The sequence below is a fragment of the Myotis yumanensis genome, unplaced genomic scaffold (genome assembly GCF_028538775.1).
Source record: "Myotis yumanensis isolate MYYU_CA2020_CCGP unplaced genomic scaffold, mMyoYum1.0.hap1 SCAF_5, whole genome shotgun sequence".
NCBI lineage: Eukaryota > Metazoa > Chordata > Mammalia > Chiroptera > Vespertilionidae > Myotis > Myotis yumanensis.
Window position 1 is genome coordinate 37,493,067 of NW_027223756.1, and position 17,711 is coordinate 37,510,777.

General features: G+C 49.2%; 2 protein-coding genes, 1 non-coding gene and 1 pseudogene across 10 annotated transcripts in view; 1 reads left to right on the forward strand and 3 right to left on the reverse strand.

Annotated features, from left to right (window-relative positions):
- The window catches only part of TRRAP (transformation/transcription domain associated protein), a 118,679-nt gene extending 113,832 nt beyond the window's left edge, over window positions 1-4,847 (reverse strand). For 4 of the 8 annotated variants that reach the window (XM_070415076.1, XM_070415077.1, XM_070415075.1 and 1 more), the window contains exons 1-4: window positions 4,108-4,314; window positions 3,513-3,566; window positions 1,578-1,738; window positions 1,111-1,160 (exon numbers count right to left, since the gene is read on the reverse strand). In XM_070415076.1, the coding sequence (XP_070271177.1) occupies window positions 1,111-1,160; window positions 1,578-1,677 (150 nt within the window). In that variant the 5' untranslated portion in view covers window positions 1,678-1,738; window positions 3,513-3,566; window positions 4,108-4,314. Of the gene's footprint in view, window positions 1-1,110; window positions 1,161-1,577; window positions 2,086-3,512; window positions 3,567-4,107; window positions 4,315-4,423; window positions 4,564-4,768 lie in introns of those variants that run through there. The other 4 variants (XM_070415069.1, XM_070415073.1, XM_070415070.1 and 1 more) reach the window with 4 other exon arrangements.
- Window positions 1,238-1,451, reverse strand: LOC139011964 (small nucleolar RNA ZL1). The gene has a single exon (XR_011471763.1). It is a non-coding gene; the product is annotated as a small nucleolar RNA ZL1 (small nucleolar RNA).
- Window positions 4,848-8,930: 4,083 nt separating the features above from the next.
- LOC139010520 (large ribosomal subunit protein eL19-like) lies at window positions 8,931-12,886 on the reverse strand (annotated as a pseudogene).
- A 2,918-nt stretch (window positions 12,887-15,804) lies between these two features.
- On the forward strand, window positions 15,805-16,736 carry HIGD2A (HIG1 hypoxia inducible domain family member 2A). The gene is made up of 2 exons (XM_070415080.1): window positions 15,805-16,015; window positions 16,352-16,736. Exons 1-2 carry the CDS (start codon window positions 15,862-15,864, stop codon window positions 16,516-16,518), a joined length of 321 nt encoding a protein of 106 aa, XP_070271181.1. The 5' UTR covers window positions 15,805-15,861; the 3' UTR covers window positions 16,519-16,736.
- The last annotated feature ends 975 nt before the right edge of the window (window positions 16,737-17,711 follow it).

Here is a 17,711-nt window from a genome sequence, read left to right on the forward strand (position 1 = left end):
GGCAAACTACGGCCCCCTCGGGCCAGATCCGGCCGGTTTGAAATGAATAAAACTAAAAAAAAAAAAAAAAAAAAAAAAAGACCGTACCCTTTTATGTAATGATGTTTACTTTGAATTTATTTTTTTTTTTTAAATATATTTTATTGATTTTTCTACAGAGAGGAAGGGAGAGGGATAGAGAGCCAGAAACATCAATGAGAGAGAAACATCTATCAGCTGCCTACTGCACACTCCCCACTGGGGATGTGCCCGCAACCACGGTACATGCCCTTGACCGGAATCGAACCCGGGACCCTCCAGTCCGCAGGCCGACGCTCTACCCACTGAGCCAAACCGGTTTGGCTACTTTGAATTTATATTAGTTCACACAAACACTCCATCCATGCTTTTGTTCCGGCCCTCCAGTCCAGTTTAAGAACCCATTGTGGCCCTCGAGTCAAAAAGTTTGCCCACCCCTGGGTTAGAGTGTTGGCCTGCAGACTGAAGAGTCCCGGGTTCAATTCCCAGCCAAGGGCACCTACCTCGGTTGCAGGCTCGATCCCCAGCACTGGTTGCATATGGGAGGAAACCAATTGATATGTCTCTCTCACATCAATGTTTCTCTCTCTGTCTCTCCCCTTCCCTTCCACTCTCTCTAAAAATCAATGGAATGAATATGCCCTGGCATGAGTAAATAAAATACACTTAATTAAAAAAAAAAAGTGTCCTGGCCGGGTAGCTCAGTTGGTTAGAGCATCATCCCAATATGCCAAGGTTCCGGTTTTGATTGCCAGACAGGGCACATACAAGAATCAACCAATGAATGCATAAATAAATGGAACAACAAATCGATGTTTTTTTCTCTCTCTCTTCCCTCCTCTTTCTAAAATAAAGAAAAAAAGAGAGAAAAAAAATATTAAACAACCAAAACCAAGGCAAGTATCACTAGTATGAACAAGTTGGACAACACTGTGTACAAACTTGCAGATTTCACTTTTAGAATACAATAAAGTATATTAACAGAGATAATGTTTTTTTGTTACTATAGTAAAAAGATTGACAGAAAAGCAATAGAAAAGCCCAGGACAATATTTAGCTCAAAATGAAAAGCCTAAAATATAAAGATCATACCTCAAAATTTTCGCTAACTTCTTGCATCATTTTTAACTTTGTTTCATCAGCTGTAAAATAACCAAAAAAATATCAGGTAATTGAAATTATGTTAAGGATGATCTCAAAATTACTGAGTTTAATAAGAGAAGCAATCAGATCTTATCAGTTTGACTGTCATAGTCCAACAGAAGGCACATAACTAGTTCCCTACAACAAGTCACGCACATTCATACTCCCAGACACATGTGTACATGCACAGACAAGGACAGATACATACATACACACACACACACACACACACACACACACACGTGCCTCTTCAGGGCTCCAGCCAGTAATGATCATCACTTTGCTTCTCCACAAGACAGAGAAAGGAAATTCGGATATAAGTTAATGTTGTTATTTATCTCCATGTGCACATTCTTTGAACTGAGATGAATGAGTCAAATTAATGCATTTCTTAATGACAAAAAGGATCAACTCACGGGTATTTACATCTGTGAGAGCTGCGACAAACTGAAGATATTTTTTCATCAGAGTGGTTTGGTCAACCACTGTGGCCCCTTGTGTTGCAACAAATGCCATTTTTCTTTTGATCTAGTTTATTTCTCAAGAGAAAAGTATCAGGTCCATGAGTCCACCCACTCTATGAAAAGAAACATAAGTTAGCCAATTTATTAAGGGCACAGGTTCACAATCTCTATGAAAATCCTACTTAAATGCCTAAATTTATCTAAATGCTTTGCATTAATCCAGAATACACCATTCCCTGTTTTTATAAAAATAAAATTTACACCCTAGCCAGTTTGTAGAGTGTATTATAATAACCTCAAAAGACTATAAAACATTTTGCATTATAGTGGATAGAGCCTCAGCTTGTGGATGGAAGGGTCCTGGGTCCAATTCCAGTCAAGGGCACGTACCTCAGTTGCAGGCTCAATCCCTGGCCCCACGCTGGGGTGTGGGAGGCAACCAATCGATGTGTCTCTCTCACATCCACATTTCTCTCTCTCTGCACCTCTGCCTCTGCCCCTATCTCTCCCTCCTCCCCCCCAGCCCCACCCCCACCCCCACCCCCCGCCTCCCTTCCAGTCTCTCTGAAAATCAACGGAAAAAAGTCCTTGGTGAGGATTAGAAAAAATATAAAATAAAATAAACTTAACCTAAGCCCATTTTATCTATTAATTTTTTAAACACAACTTTTCTAGACAGATTCTTTTTTTCTACCATATTTCCTCCTTTCCCTAAGCCAGAGGTCGACAAACTTTACATTATCTACAAAGAGCCAGATAGTAAATATTTTAGGCTACTCGGCCATAGACACATATAAATCAGTGATGACAAACCTATGACATGCGTGTCAGAGGTGACACGTGAACTCATTTTTTTGGTTGATTTTTCTTTGTTAAATGGCATTTAAATATATAAAATAAATATCAAAAATATAAATCTTTGTTTTACTATGGTTGCAAATATCAAAAAATTTCTATATGTGACATGCCACCAGAGTTAAGTCAGGTTTTTCAAAATGCTGACACGCCGAGCTCAAAAGGTTCGCCATCACTGATACAAATGAACAAGAGCAGCTATGACCCAACACAATTTTATTTCTGGACACTGAAATTTTAATTTCATATAACTCTCATGTGTCATGAAACATTATTTTTCTTTTGACTTTTCCCCAACCATTTTCAAAAATGTAAAAGCCATTCTTAGTTCATGGGCTGTATAAAAACAGGCAGCAGGCTGGACTTGGTCAGCTGACTGTGTTTCGCCACTTCTGCCTAGGAGACTTGTTCTCAAACTTCAATGTACTTTATTTAAATCACCAGGTGTCAAAAGTGGATTCCCAAGCATCACCCAGAGACAGTGGTTCAGTGAGGAGTCCAGGAAGCTGTAAAGTGTTTGCAGCTGGCACATAGCAGGCAAAAAATGCTCATGTAGCCCGGCCAGTGTGGCGCAATGGTTGAACATCAGCCCTTGAAACAGGAGGTCATGTGAATTCGAGCACATACAGGGGTTGCAGGCTCGATCCTCAGTAAAGGCCATGCAGGAGGCAGCCAATCAAAGATCCTCATCGTTTTTTTTTTATATATTTTATTGATTTTTTACAGAGAGGAAGGGAGAGAGATAGAGAGTTAGAAACATCGATGGGAGAGAAACATCGATCAGCTGCCTCCTGCACATCTCCTACTGGGGATGTGCCCGCAACCCCAGGTACATGCCCTTGACCGGAATCGAACCTGGGACCTTTCAGTCCGAAGGCCGAGGCTCTATCCACTGAGCCAAACCGGTTTTGGCAAGATCCTCATCATTGATGTTTCTCTCTCTCCCTCCCTCCCCCTCCCTCTCTCTGAAATCAATAGACATATTTTTAAATGCTCATTTAATAAATGAAAAAAAATGCTCTACCAAAGCACCTCGGTGAGCCGGGAAGAGGCTGTTGCCAATACTTCGAGAAGTGCCACTTCACACTGGAAAACAGAGGGAAACTTCAGGCTCTATTTTAAAAGTCCTCACAAAAGTCTCCAGAGAACCTGGGGAAATCGCTTTTACTCGTCCTCCTGGTATATATCTAATTTCACTGCCTCAGGAGCAGTTTCCTGCCTTTCCCAACAGACACACCAATAACCTTTGAGAAGCTCTGCCCCAAGCGATGGGGACACCCTGACAGCACCAAGCCCCTCGGCCGCTCTCCCAGACCCCAGCACCGCCCCAAGGAGGACACCCACAGCCGTCCCCGCCAGCACAGCCCCCGGAAGCCCGCTCCTCGCCCCGAGGCAGGAAAAGGCCCAGCGAGACCGAAGGGAGGGCGCCTGTCAACCCCACGGGATGAGGACGGGACCACCGCGTCCCTCTCCAGATCGCACTCCCTCCTCCAAACGCCGAAGGCCCCACGCCCCCGGCCCAGCCCCGGAACCCACGACTCAGGGTCACGGCCTCTCCCTAAGACATTTCTAGTCGTCCCCATATTTCTTAAAGGGTTGGATTCCACACCGCCCCCCCCCCTTTTACTTTTTTTTCATCGAATTCGCCAACTCTCCCATTCCCCAGGGCCCAGAGAGGCCTGGCTCCGCTTTCCGGCCTGGGAGGGCCCCACGGTGCAAAAACGCCCCATCCCGCAGGTCCGGAGGAGAGCAGCTCCGAGAGCCCACGGAGGCCGAGGAGCCAGGCCCGGCGCCCAGGGAGGCCCCGCGTCCGGCCCGCGGTGGGAAGACCCAGCCGGGCGGCCAGCACCCGCACCCGGGCAAACGGCCCCGCCTCCCACCACCGCGCCGGACCCGCGGCGGCGCCGCCGCCGGGCCAGAGGGGGCGCTGTCCTCGCCGCTACCTCCGCTCTGCGAGCCCGGGCCGGCGAGCCAGGTGCCTGCTGGAGGCCGGGACGGGGCAGGCTCGCCGGGGCGCTCGGGGAACGGCGCTCCCGCCCCACGCTCTATCTTCCCGGACTCAAACGCCCCTCCGCTTCCCTCCTTTTGTCACCGTCCCCGGACGCCGAGCGCCCGCCTCCCGGACCGGGCTACGGCAAGCGCCGAGGGCCAACTTCCGCGCCACGAACCTCCGCCTCCCGCGGAGGGTGGTGGCGCGGGTCGCGCGAGGGCTGGCTGACCGGCCTCCCTCCCGCAGAGGCCTCCCCACGCCTGGATCGCGCCGCACCCGTCGTAGCCGCCCCACGCACCTCCCGGGGCCTATCCGCTCCTCGCCCACGTTGACCCGGCCTTCCGCAGCTCGGTCCCACGGCCACACGCGAAACTCAGCCGCCGCGCGCGGTCCCGCCCCCGCTTAAAACAGCTTCGCCCGCCTCGGGCGGAACTGGCCCAGGCGCCTGCCCGAGTGGGTGTGGCCTGGGCCGCGGGAGCGGTGGGCTGTGCAGCGCAGGTGGGCCCGCCCGGCCCTTTAAACGTCGCCTCTGTGGGCGGAGCCGCCGATGGGGATGGAGCGGCTGGCTGTCTCTGTGCTGGGTGACTGGGCTTGTTATGGGTTCGCTCAGGGAGATAGACCACCGACTCAGAATTTAAATGTAAGAGCCTTTATTAAGCTGGCCAGCTGACTACAGCTACAGCACCCTGCCGAAGCAGAGGCTGAACTTCAGCTCTGACTGCAAGAGTTACAGCGTTTTTATTAGCAAAAACCACAAAGTTACAAAGCCTTGTTTACACAATTAGTTCCCGACACAGTATAGCATCACTAGAAGCCGGGTGCACGAAATTCGTGCACTGGGGATGGGTGGGGGGTTCCTTAGCCCAGCATGTGCCCTCTTGCAGTCCGGGACCCCTCCCTTGTTACTGCCCACCTGCTTGCTGCTTCCTACCGCTTGGCTTGCTGCTCCTTAGTGCTGCCACGAAGGCCTTGGGTCTGCTGGGTGCCGGGCCTGCGGGTTTGTGTCTCTGATACCCCCAGCAGCCCCAGCACCAAGGTGGCGGGCCTTGGGGCTGCTGGGTACAGGCCCCCCCTTGCGTGTTTGTGTCTTTTATCAGGCCCCCAGCAGCCCCAGCAGCCCCAGCACCACCTAAATAACTTAAGGGAAACTTTATTTAGTCTTCTTTTAAAAGCAATCTAGTTTAAAAGTGAGTTGCGGTTAAGACAGAACAAAGAACATGGTACCTAAGAGTGAGATAGACTGACAGAGGAGAGGCTGGGCACTGGTCAGGGGCTTACATGCCAACTGTTCTCCACCTGGGAAATGATGTAAAATCGGTTTCTTTAGTTTCCTGCTTAATGGTCTTCTCCAGCACTGAGGTCAGGGGAGCCCCCTTCCAGCCCGTAGGCTGCTTCTCAGAGTCGAAAATTTCGCCATAGGCCTCTGCCTAGGACAGGACCTCTGAACCCCCAGGGTGCATAAACACACAGGGCTTCCATCAGGCTCCACTGATCCCGGGCCGGGAGGCCTCTCGGCTCTGCTGATCCCGGGGCAGGGAGGCCTCTCTGCTCTGCGGCTTCAGGGCTGTTTGGCTTCGCTCTACCGCTTGGAGCCTGAGTATGCAGATTAACCGCCATCTTTTAGCTTCTATAATTGAAACATTGTATCTTTTGGAGCTGTTGCTTCTGGAGCTCAGAGCTCCGCAGCTGCAGGCGGGAACCTTGGTTTCCTCTATCGCTGGGGCAACCAAGCATCCTGTTCTCAGCTGCCTGGCTGCCGGCCGCCATCTTGGCTGACAGTTAATTTGCATATACTCACTGATTAGCCAATGAAAAGGGTAGCGGTCGTACGCCAATTACCATGTTTCTCTTTTATTAGTGTAGATTACCTTCCTATCTATGTGTTTTAGGAACAGAGAGGACAGCATATTGAGAAGGGGCCATGAGACCATATCTCAAGGCCTGGCCTGATGTCAGTACCTTCCTATCTATGTGTTTTAGGAACAGACAGCACAGCGCGCCCCGTCTGGCCAAAGTGCCAGATATGCAGCCCAGCACATTCCCCACTGGTTTTATGTACATGAGTCAAATCATTGACTCTTTTGGGTCATTGTTGGGGAGGGACCCCTGAGGACTATAAGCTTGATAGAATTAATTCTTTGCCAAATAAAGTCAGTGGGCATGTTTATAAGATAAGGGCCTGGAATGAGGATCCACTGAGTCCTGGACTCTCTATTTTTCCTGGGCTGTTTTAAGCCAGGTGTGATGAGGCCACCACGTCGGGATCCCGTCGACCTTGACTGCTGTGGGGGTGGTCCTTTCTAGGCAGGAGTCAGTCCTTGGGTGGCAAATTTCTTTACCCAAACAGAATCACCAGGCTGGAAGGGATGCACCAGATACTGGCAGAACATCTTGGATGTGCTTCTGGTCTGCTTTCTGGGTAGACTGTAAAGCCTGAAAGAACTTGAGTAAAGATTAGTTGTGGCCATAACCGGTTTGGCTCAGTGGATAGAGTGTTGGCCTGCGGACTGAAAGGTCCCAGGTTCGATTCCAGTCAAGGGCATGTACCTTGGTTGCAGGCACATCCCCAGTAAGGGGTGTGCAGGAGGCAGCTGATCGATATTTCTCTCTCATCGATGTAACTAACTCTCTATCCCTCTCCTTTCCTCTTTGTAAAAAATCAATAAAATATATTTTAAAAAAAAGATTAGTTGTGGATTTCAGCTTTTCTAGCGGGAATCTGTAAGGCCCCACTGATTTTAGGGCAGCCTCCCGGGCTGCTTTGTCTGCAGCCTAGTTCCCTCTTGCTTCTGGGAGTTCCCTTGTCTTACATACATAGGGGTGGAAAGACTTAGTTACATCTGGCAGTGCCAATCGGCCTATCGTCCTTGCTCTGCTCATGTCTGTCTAACTGCCTACTATATTATCTCAAGGATCCTGGCTCTGAATTCTTTCAGGGAAAATGGGCATTGGATTTTCTTCTGTAACTACTTCAAGCTGAGGAGGGTCAGAAGTTTCTCTCAGAGCCAAGAGATCCTTGCTGTCTGTCAGAGAGACGATGAGGCCTGGGCATAGAAGGAGGTGGGCTTGTGACCTGGCAAAGACAAACTGTAACAAATGGTCTGGTGGGAGGGAAAGAAAACATTTCAGTTTTAATAACCTCCATTGAAATAGAGTTTTTCTCCTTAAAATTATCCATCTGTTTATTAAAATACTAATTTATTTACTGTATTCAATTTGGCCTGATTGTTTGCATAAACACAACAAGAATGGTAACTGACTACCTTTGCTGGAATTTCCTGATTGAATCTTAATGTGCCCCGTAGGGCCAGGAAGCCAAGCCATCCAGCTGCCATCAGGCCTGCCTGCAGTATCTGTTGAGTTAGGTGAATCCCTCACCTGTAGCGACTCCACCTGGGCCTACGCCCTAGGCTTTAAGTCCCATCTCAGTAGCCCTCCTACTCATCGCAGCCCAGAGTGCATGGGGGTTCCGCAGGGACGCAGAGGCGTCCTTATTGCTCCCCTTCCACTCTGACCGACTGCCAGTGATGGTAGGGCCTGGGCCTGACGCTCCAGCGCCAGCCCTCTTCAGGGCTCCCAAGCAGGATACCAGGCTTTTCCTGTGGCACTCTTATTGGCTTCAAGTCTTCAGAGTCCAGACAGGCCTCTTTAAAACATGATACTCCAGTCAAAGTTTTCGGTTAATAAAACCACTATTGGAAACCAGTCTTATTGAATTTATGCAAAGAAATGTATTGCCATGATTTATGAAGCATTGCCAAATTTCGGAGGAATTATATAAGGAGAAAAATATACTGACCTGCTCTAAGATTTTCTGATTTTCCTTGCCAGTCCCTTTTTATGGACTCTTCAGAGTAATTGTCTTTAAATGGCAAGAAGAAATTTACAATGTGTCTATATTCAAATAGATAGTTACAGTTGTCCCTATAGTAGGGCTCCCCTTACTTGACTTGTTCTCTCAGAATGGACCAAGGGAGCTTTATTTCCTTATAGGGTCTTACATGTCACTAGACCTCACAGGGTCTGTAATTCCTGTAACAGAGGGCTAGTACTCACCACCTCACTACTTCCTTCTGTTCCAAATAGGCCTTCCCTAGTTTCCTACAGTTGAGGTTTTGTGCCACCCCTGACATGGGCATGGTCACACAGGCCTGCAAAGACAGTATACACGCTGCCAACTATCAATTGTCTCTCAATAGAGACCAAAACCTGATGGGTATTCTTCTTTGCCCAGTTGGGCACCTGCCCTCTCGGCAGCTAGGCACCCTCTACTTTTGAGGTTCACCCCATATAGCCCCCTTTTAGGACAGCTAACACATAGCCATAACAATGGCCCTCAGTGTGAGAATTTGGACACTTGCTAGTTACTCCCAAAGACTACCAAGTGTAACGCCCTGGACGCAAGCCGCTGTCACAAAGAACCAAGAGACGCTTCTCATGCAAAAAGCAAAGGGTTTATTGATACCAGCATGCTGGGACTCACAGCCTACTCTGAGCACAGAGCAGTGTCTGTGAGCCCCGATCAAGAGTTTAAGCACACATTATATACTTTTTAGCAAACGGGGGAAATAACCTGGGGTCATTCTACTGGAGATCTGGCGCCGTGTGAGTCAACATACAACATACATCTATCTGCTTTCGGTGGGGAGGGAATGTAGTTTGGAATTTTTCACTAATGATCTGGCTTTCTAAGTGAGTTAATGCCTGTCTGGTTTCTTATCAGGTCGTTTGTTCTTCAGTTCCCTCCCTGGCTGCAGCCATCTCCCGTAACCTCCCTGGCTGCAGCTGTCTCCCATAAAAGTTGTTTGTTCCATCTGCCTTTTCTGACCCTCCTGATTATATTGGCGCCTCTCACAAGGACTGTAGACCATCACCGGAGTACCCTACAACAGCACAAAGCTCTAAAAGCTCTAAGGCAGCGGTTCTCAACCTGTGGGTCGCGACCGAACGACCCTTTCACAGGGGTCGCCTAAGACCATCCTGCATATCAGATATTTACATTGTGATTCATAACAGTAGCAACATTACAATTATGAAGTAGCAACAAAAATAATTTTATGAAAAAAAAAATTTATGGTTGGGTCACAACATGAGGAACTGTATTTAAAGGGCCAGAAAGTCGAGAACCACTGCAGGAAAAGATCTAAGGCAAGACCCTCGAAAACCCAAAAGTACCCGTAGGTGCCGAAGGAACTGCAAACCACCAACAGAACAGTGATGGGGGGAGGGGTGCGGGCAGGCGAGGGGAATGAAATTAAATAGGGGAGGACCTGTGACGCCAGGGGTGACCAGAAAGAGAATGGACCAGAGAAATGGCGAAGGCTGGACCAGCGATGAGGGAAGAACCTCATTGGAGCAGGAAAACTGACCTGAGAAGGAGAGGACTTTGTCAATACCAGGAACCTTGCCTCGACCAACCTTTCCTACCTAGGCCCCACCCTACATCTCTGGCGTGGCTCAATGGTCACTTATTTTTTAAATCTGTTTTTCAATTACAGCTGACAATTTATGTTTCAGGTGTATAAGATAGTGATTAGACATTTATATACTTTATGAAGTGATACCTCAATTAGAACCCATCTAAACCATACATGCCTATTACAATATTATTGACTATACTTCCTATGCTGTACTTTATATCCCTGGGATAGTCATTAATCATTTTTTATTTTTCAATTACAGTTGACATACAATATTGTATTCTTAGGTGTACACCCCAGCAGACTAGACATTGTAAAACTATTAAGGAATCATCCCAGAAAATCTCATACCCATCTAATAACAATTAGATTATAGACTATATTCCTTAGGGCAGGGATGGGCAACCTTTTTGTGAGTGCGTGCCAAAACCAGCAAAATCTCTTGACTCAAAATTCTTCTGCGTGCCAACCCTAATTTTTTGAAAACATGTTACGCCTATTTGATATCTCTTAAGGTGTACGTATGTGAAGAACCTTGAAGAAATAATAAAATTCATTCGAGTGACAAAAACACAGTATATGATGATGAAAAATACATTTATTTTTTAATGTATACATGTACACTGATAGTCTGACAGAAAACTTTATGACTCCGTTTGATATTATCAGTGGGACTTTTGCTGCTGCATCACTGATGACAGAGATTTTACATCTGGTTTATATTTCGTGACCTTCAGAGATATGCAAGAGCTACTACTTTCATCCGTCAGGCTACTCCTATTATGAGACTTAACAAAATTCATCACTGAGAACAAAGATTCACAATTGTAAATGGAAGATTATAAGAGAGGGTTTCGCGTGCCAGCAGAAGTTACTGGCCTGCCATGTTTGGCATGCGTGCCAGGAGTTGCCCACCCTTGCCCTAGGGCCTAAGGCTATATTCTCATTTTATACTCCCATAACTATACTGTAACTAATTTGTACTTCTAAATCCCTTCACATTTCTCACCCATTCCCCTAACACCCCTCCCGTCTTGCAACCATCAAAATGTTCTCTATGTTCTGTTTCTGTTCTGCTTGTTTGATTTTTAGATTCAATTGTTGATAGATATGTATTTATTGCCATTTTATTGTTCACATTTTTTCATCTTTTTTTTTGCCTTCTTCAATTCAACATTTCATGTGATACTGGTTTGGTGGAGATGAATTCCTTTAACTTTTTCTTATCTGGAAGCTCTTTATCTGACCTTCAATTCTAAATGAAGGTAGTGATCTTCATTGTGGAATGGGGTGACACTCGGAGACGACCACCAGGACTCAGATCAAAATTTAGGAGCCTTTATTAAGCTGGCCGGCGACTACAGTTACAGCACCCTGCCGAAGCAGAGGCTGAACTGCAGCGCCAACTACAGGAGTTACATTTTATTTTATTTATTTATTTTTTTTAAATATATTTTATTGATTCTTTTACAGAGAGGAAGGGAGAGAGATAGAGAGTTAGAAACATCGATGAGAGAGAAACATCGATCAGCTGCCTCCTGCACATCTCCCACTGGGGAGGTGCCCGCAACCCAGGTACATGCCCTTGACCGGAATCGAACCTGGGACCTTTCAGTCCGCAGGCCGATGCTCTATCCACTGAGCCAAACCGGTTTCGGCAGGAGTTACATTTTATTATTAAATTCTGTGGAGGCCCAGAGAAAAATGTGTCTTTCAAATTCTGGGCCCCCAATATGGAGGAAACTCTCTTTATTTATACTTTTTCCAGTCCTTTGTCTCCCAGATTTGGAATGAGACTTCTGGGCCTTCTGAGAAAGAAGGCCTGCGTGCTGGGAAGGGGCCATGAGACCATATCTCAAGGCCTGGCCTGATGTCAGTACCTTCCTATCTATGTGTTCTAGGACAGTGTGCCCCGCCTGGCCAAAGCGCCAGATATGCAGCCCAGCACAATTGCTGGGTAATAATCTTGGCTGTAGGTCCTTGCTTTTCATCATGTTAAATTTTTAAAAATTTTTTTAGGTAGATAAAGGCTACTTTTATTAAATGATTGAGCCATGTAATTGCCAAGGCCACTATGTACAGGTAAGAGCTTTATTTCTTAGTCTCTTTCTCCTTGGACATTATTTTTTTTTTTTTTAATATATTTTATTGATTTTTTACAGAGAGGAAGGGAGAGAGATAGAGAGTTAGAAACATCGATGAGAGAGAAACATCGATCAGCTGCCTCCTGCACATCTCCTACTGGGGATGTGCCCGCAACCCAGGTACATGCCCTTGACTGGAATCGAACGTGGGACCTTTCAGTCCACAGGCCGACGCTCTATCCACTGAGCCAAACTGGTTAGGGCTTCCATTAATTTTTAGAGAGAGTAGAAGGGAGGAGAGATAGAAACACCGAGGTACATGCCCTTGACCTGAATTGAACGCTCTATCCACTGAGTCAAACTGGCTAGGACTCCTTGGACAGTCTTGATGATTTCTCCTTCTTGGCCTGGAGCTGCTCTTCACGGCGCTTGCAAGCTTCCTTGGTTTTAGACCTCTGGGCCTCAGCCTGGCCAGCCAAAAGCCACTTGCAAGCCTTGTCTGCCTTCAGCTTGTTTTTGAATGTTACCCTTCACTTTCAGGTACAGGCTGTGGTACATGTGACAGTCGATCTTCTTAGGTTCACGGTATCTTCTGAGTAGCCGGCAAGGAATTCTCATCCTCCTCAACCAGGTTACTTTCTCAGCCATTTGAACATTGGCAGTACCCTTTTGCTTACTTATGCCCATATGCCTGCTCTTCCTGCAGGCCAAGGTGTTTTTCTGGCATCGAGCTCGGGAATGGACAGTCACAGGCTTCCAGATGATCAGCCTACCTTTGATCAGCTTCTGAATCCACTGACAGGAGTTGGCATTGGCAATTTCATTGGTCTCCTTGGGGTCCAACCAGACCTTCTTTTAGCCACAGCAGAGGACACTGGAGGCAAGCCTCTTTTGAAGCCTGATCATACTCATGGCTGTTGCCACAGCAGCAAAAAGCCACTCTGAATACTCCTTGCCACTCCATTTTGGCCTGCAAAGTTGCTGCTGAGAAATCAGCTGACAGTCTTATGGGCACTTACTTGTAGGGAACTAACTGCTTTCCACTCTCCTGCCCAAAGCAGCTGCTCCTCCTCTCCTGAACCTGCCCATGCTCTGTGGCCACGCTTGTGGCAGGCACCTAGAGGGACAGTGGTGTCTGCTTCAGAGACATGAACACAGAAGGCAGGCGGGACACGTCTTTGCAGTTTGCTGCTCTTGGGGTTGAAGTCACACAGCTGGGCCATGTTCTCCCACTCTGTGCCTGGGGTTTCCTCCTCAGATGCTCTGCAGGTGGAGGCAGAACAGGTCTCAGAGCTGCCTGCCTTTCCCCTGAACTAGTGATGCTCTGCTGCCCCTGAGCAAGCCTGCTTTGCCCAGCCTACTCTGGGGTACTTTACCCAGAGGTACCCAGCCCTGTGCCCTCTGACTTGGGGCCCCAAAAATAACCTTGGCAAAGGAGGAAGCCTGGTTTGGTCCTGTCTTAGGGCCTCTGCACTTGTCACCTCTTCCAGGAATGCTCTTCCCCCAGACCTGCTGCTCATGGCTTATTGTTTCTCGTCATTCAGGACTGAGTGCAGGCCTCGCCTCCTCAGAGAGGTCTTCCCTTGCCACCCTAACTAAATGTTCCTCCTGTACCTCCTCCGCCCCTGCGCCACCCTCGCGCTCTCTGGTCATTGCCTTGCCATGAAGAGTTCCCCACCTGGAGCTCCTGGCACCTAATGGCCCGTGGAGGAACTAATGTGGTACTCAGCCATTACTAACAACATAACTGAAGTCACCTGGTTCAGCATTGCCTCAATGTTCTGTGGACCCTGTGTGTTCTCCAGAAAAAGGTTGTGGTCAAACACTCAGAAAACTCAGTTAAAGGGGATCTTCAAAGCCAGACTTTCAAAAACTTCCATGTGCTAATGTGCATCAGTGGAAAAGTGATTGATGAAAGAATCCACCATCTCCCCAGCATGTTTGATGGCAGGACTCTTTTGGCCCATGATGACTGTTACATTCTATGGAGCCACAGCCTTGGGATTGCTCTAATGCAGTGGTTCTCAACCTTCTGGCCCTTTAAATACAGTTCCTCATGTTGTGACCCAACCATAAAATTATTTTCGTTGCCTCTTCTTAACTGTGATGTTGCTACTGTTATGAATCGTAATGTAAATATCTGATATGCAGGATGGTCTTAGGCGACCCCGTGAAAGGGTCGTTTGACCGCCAAAGGGGTCGCGACCCACAGGTTGAGAACCACTGCTCTAATGAGTCTTTGCTTTTGGTTGCAATTAAACCGACAAAACCAGCTTGCTCTGTTGCAGTGGAACCAATTGTAAGGACTGGTGAGGGAATGAAGACAGTCAGACACAGCCTTCAGGTCCTCTGCAGAGAGGTGCCAATAAAAATCTCAGAACTCTGTGTGCCCAAAGGGCCACGCAGTCGGTCATTCTCCATGTATTCCCCCAGCATCTGCCTTGGGCCAGGCTCAGGATTTCTGGGCAAAGTCCCTGCACTCATGCAGTCTGGTAGGGGATGTCAAGCAGATAAAAGGCAGTTATGGCTGTAATTGGATTGTTAACAGGAAATCTGGGGCACTGGGACTACAGGACATTTCCACAGCCTGGGAGCAGGAAGTAGTGGTAAGGAAAGCTTCCTAAAATTGGCACCTGAACTGGGTAAAGAAACAAGGTAAGGGGACAGCCTAGTCAAAGGCCTGAATTTGGGATGCTATGAAGGATAAAAGTTACAAGGCCAAAAACAGAGGCCCTCAGGAGCTCGGCTGCAGACTACATCCTGGAGGCTGTGCTGAAGTCTATGGAGGCAGAGTCCAGTAGGGGAGGGCTTTCTGCGACGGCCTAGTTCCAGCCTAGTGTCCTGATAGAATGGAATGGATGGGCTGCCTTCAGGAGCCAAGGGGAGGGACATTAAGTGAAAGCCTAGGCTTACTGTTGGAAAGACTTGACTATAAACCCCCCATTAACACCTCTCAAGCCTGTTCTTATCTGTAAGAGGAAGAGAAAACTACAGACCTCTGTGGGTTTTATGTGAAAGGATCTATGTAAAAACACTAAGCTCTTCTTTCCAACAGCAGTGACTTCTAGAAATAAAACAGGAATAAGAGGATTTTTGTTTAGCTGTGGACAAGCTATCAAGACTAAGAAAACGCCCAGTGCCCACCCCCACCCCCCTGCTTGGGAGGGGAAAATACAAAACCATCAGAGGAGTAAAATAGCTTTTTTTTATTATATATACAATGTATTCAAACAAACCACCCACTCTGAAACCTGCTGTTTCTTGCTTTTCCTAGAGCCCCCAGAATAATATAAATTTAAGCCTCTGGGAGGCAGTTCCTTCCCCAGAGAGGGAGTGAGAAAGGAAGGAAGCGAAGAGGGAGGGAGGGGAGGAAGGAAGACGTTTTGATTCCATGGGGGTTTCATCTGTAGTAACATACCCCGCCTTGCCATAAATCCAGGCTCCAGGAAATCTCAGTCAAGGGCAGGCCCCGTTTCCTGAACCCCGGCTGCCTCACTACCCGATCCGTGGCGCTGCCATCCGTCTAGCATTTCGGTTAAGACGCTCCGGTTAACACTATAGCCGAACTTCTGCCTCCGGGTCTTCCCCTTCGCCTTTGAGCATCCCGCTGACCACCGCACCCGCAACTCAGACTCCGCGCCTTCACTTCCAGTACCTCGTGTAGGGGACTCCTTCCAGCGGGCACGCGCAGGGCTTCGCAGGCTTTCTGGGAAATGTAGTCCTCCCCGAGAGCGATACCATGCTGGTTACTACGGCTCCCAGAATGCAATGAGCAGATACGCCTGCGTACAACGCTCAGTAAAGTCCTTTCCTCCGCCCCCTTTCATGACTTCATCGGGAGGCGGGGTATAGTGTCCCCATTTTCTCCAGCTGCGGTTACCCCAGACATGGCGACTCCTGGCCCCATGACTCCGGAGGCACCCTTTGAACCATCGCAGCCCCCAGTTATTGAGGGTTTTAGCCCCAGTGTCTATAGCAATCCGGAAAGCTTCAAGGAAAAGTTCCTTCGCAAGACTCGCGAGAACCCAATGGTACCCATAGGTAAGCGGGTACAGAAGGAACTGTAGATGGAGAGGACAGAGCTCTCGGGGGAAATGAAATAGTGAAGGACCGGGGACGCCAGGGGGACACCGGAACGAGAAGGGGCCGGAGATGTGGCGAAGAGGCCGGGCGGTGGTGAACCTGATTGGCGCAGGAGCCGGGCGGGATTCGAGGGGGCGGGCTCAGTAACTCCGGGTACCCTGCCGGAACCAACCCCTCCAGCCTCTCCCCCCGCCCCGCTCTGGTTCTGAGACCTCAACTCGGAGACCGAAGGTCCAAAGCGGGGAGGGGCCTCTGGGGCCGGGCCTGCCACCCGCACCTGCTTTGTACCCTCAGGCTGCCTGGGCACGGCGGCCGCCCTGACCTACGGCCTCTACTGCTTCCACCGGGGTCAGAGCCAGCGCTCCCAGCTCATGATGCGCACCCGGATCGCCGCCCAGGGCTTCACGGTAGCAGCCATCCTGGCGGGACTGGCGGCCTCCGCGCTGAAGTCTAGACCCTGAGCCCGGAAAGCCCCGCGGAGATGAGCCCCAGCCCCGGAGCAGCCAGGGGCCCTGCCACGGAACTCCTTCCCTCCTCTCCCCCGGCCAGCGCCGGGCCCGTGGGGGAGGAAGCGGCCAATTGTTTCTGGAATCTGGTTCGGTTCGGTTTGGGTATTGCATACTTCAATTTCTGCCGCACTTTCTCCACTTCCTACTGAATAAACTCTAATTCACTTGTAGTTTTATGAATTCATTCTCAATCTCACCCTCAAGATTTTAGGAGAAAAAACCGAAAGCCTGCAGGGGCCCTTAGAAAAGTAGAGATTCCGGAGAGGTAATATTGGGGGGTGGAGGGGAGAGGATGGGGAATCTTTCCACAACTTCCGAGCTTTTCCATAGAAAACCTGCCCTCAGATGAGGCTTGTCACGTGCTGTCGGGGGCAGGGCTTGGGCCTGGCCTCCCTGCTGCTGCTGCTGCTGCTGCTGCTCACGCACTCCCACCCCGGGAGCATCCCACCCCGGGAGCACTGGAGTGAGAGCACCGGAGACTCTGCTCACCCGGACCCCTGCGCGGCTCTGCAGCATCGAACAGCAGGAGACCCCCGGAGAGTGCCCGCCGGTGGAAGGGAGCCGATTGCAGCGGTCTCATCGCTCTGACCCTGCCGGGGCGTGCCTGGCCCCGAGGGAAGGAAGAAGGGAGCACTGGGCCCTGAGCAAGCAGGAGAGGCAGCGCCCTGACTGCTGCTCTCATGTGCACCTCATGCGGGTGCTCCTGGGCTGGGCCAGCTCTAACGTGTGATTCGAACCAAGTGTCTTTTATGTGCTCCATCAGCACCAGCTGCAGGCTGCAGGCTGCAGGCTGCCGGAGGGATAAGGGAAAGTGAAGACGCGTCCACTTCTTGAGCCCAACACAGCCTTGATTTCTAAACGGAGGCATGTGAGCAGGGCCGGCTAATCCGCTCGCCCCCACCCTGGTCTCTCCCCGGAAGGCAGAGGTGATGCATGTAGAGCAGTCCATGTGGTGTCCCTGGGCCTCAAGGTTCAAGGAGCAGACAGGGATTGGTGAGGAAGATGGCACTCCTAAAGGGGATGGCAACTGCAGGCATTACTGGATCCCTCCAAAAAGATGCATTGAGCCCTTGCCCGTGTGGCTCAGCGGGTAGAACATCAGCTTGTGGCCTGAAGGGTCACATCCAGTCAAGGACATGTACCTT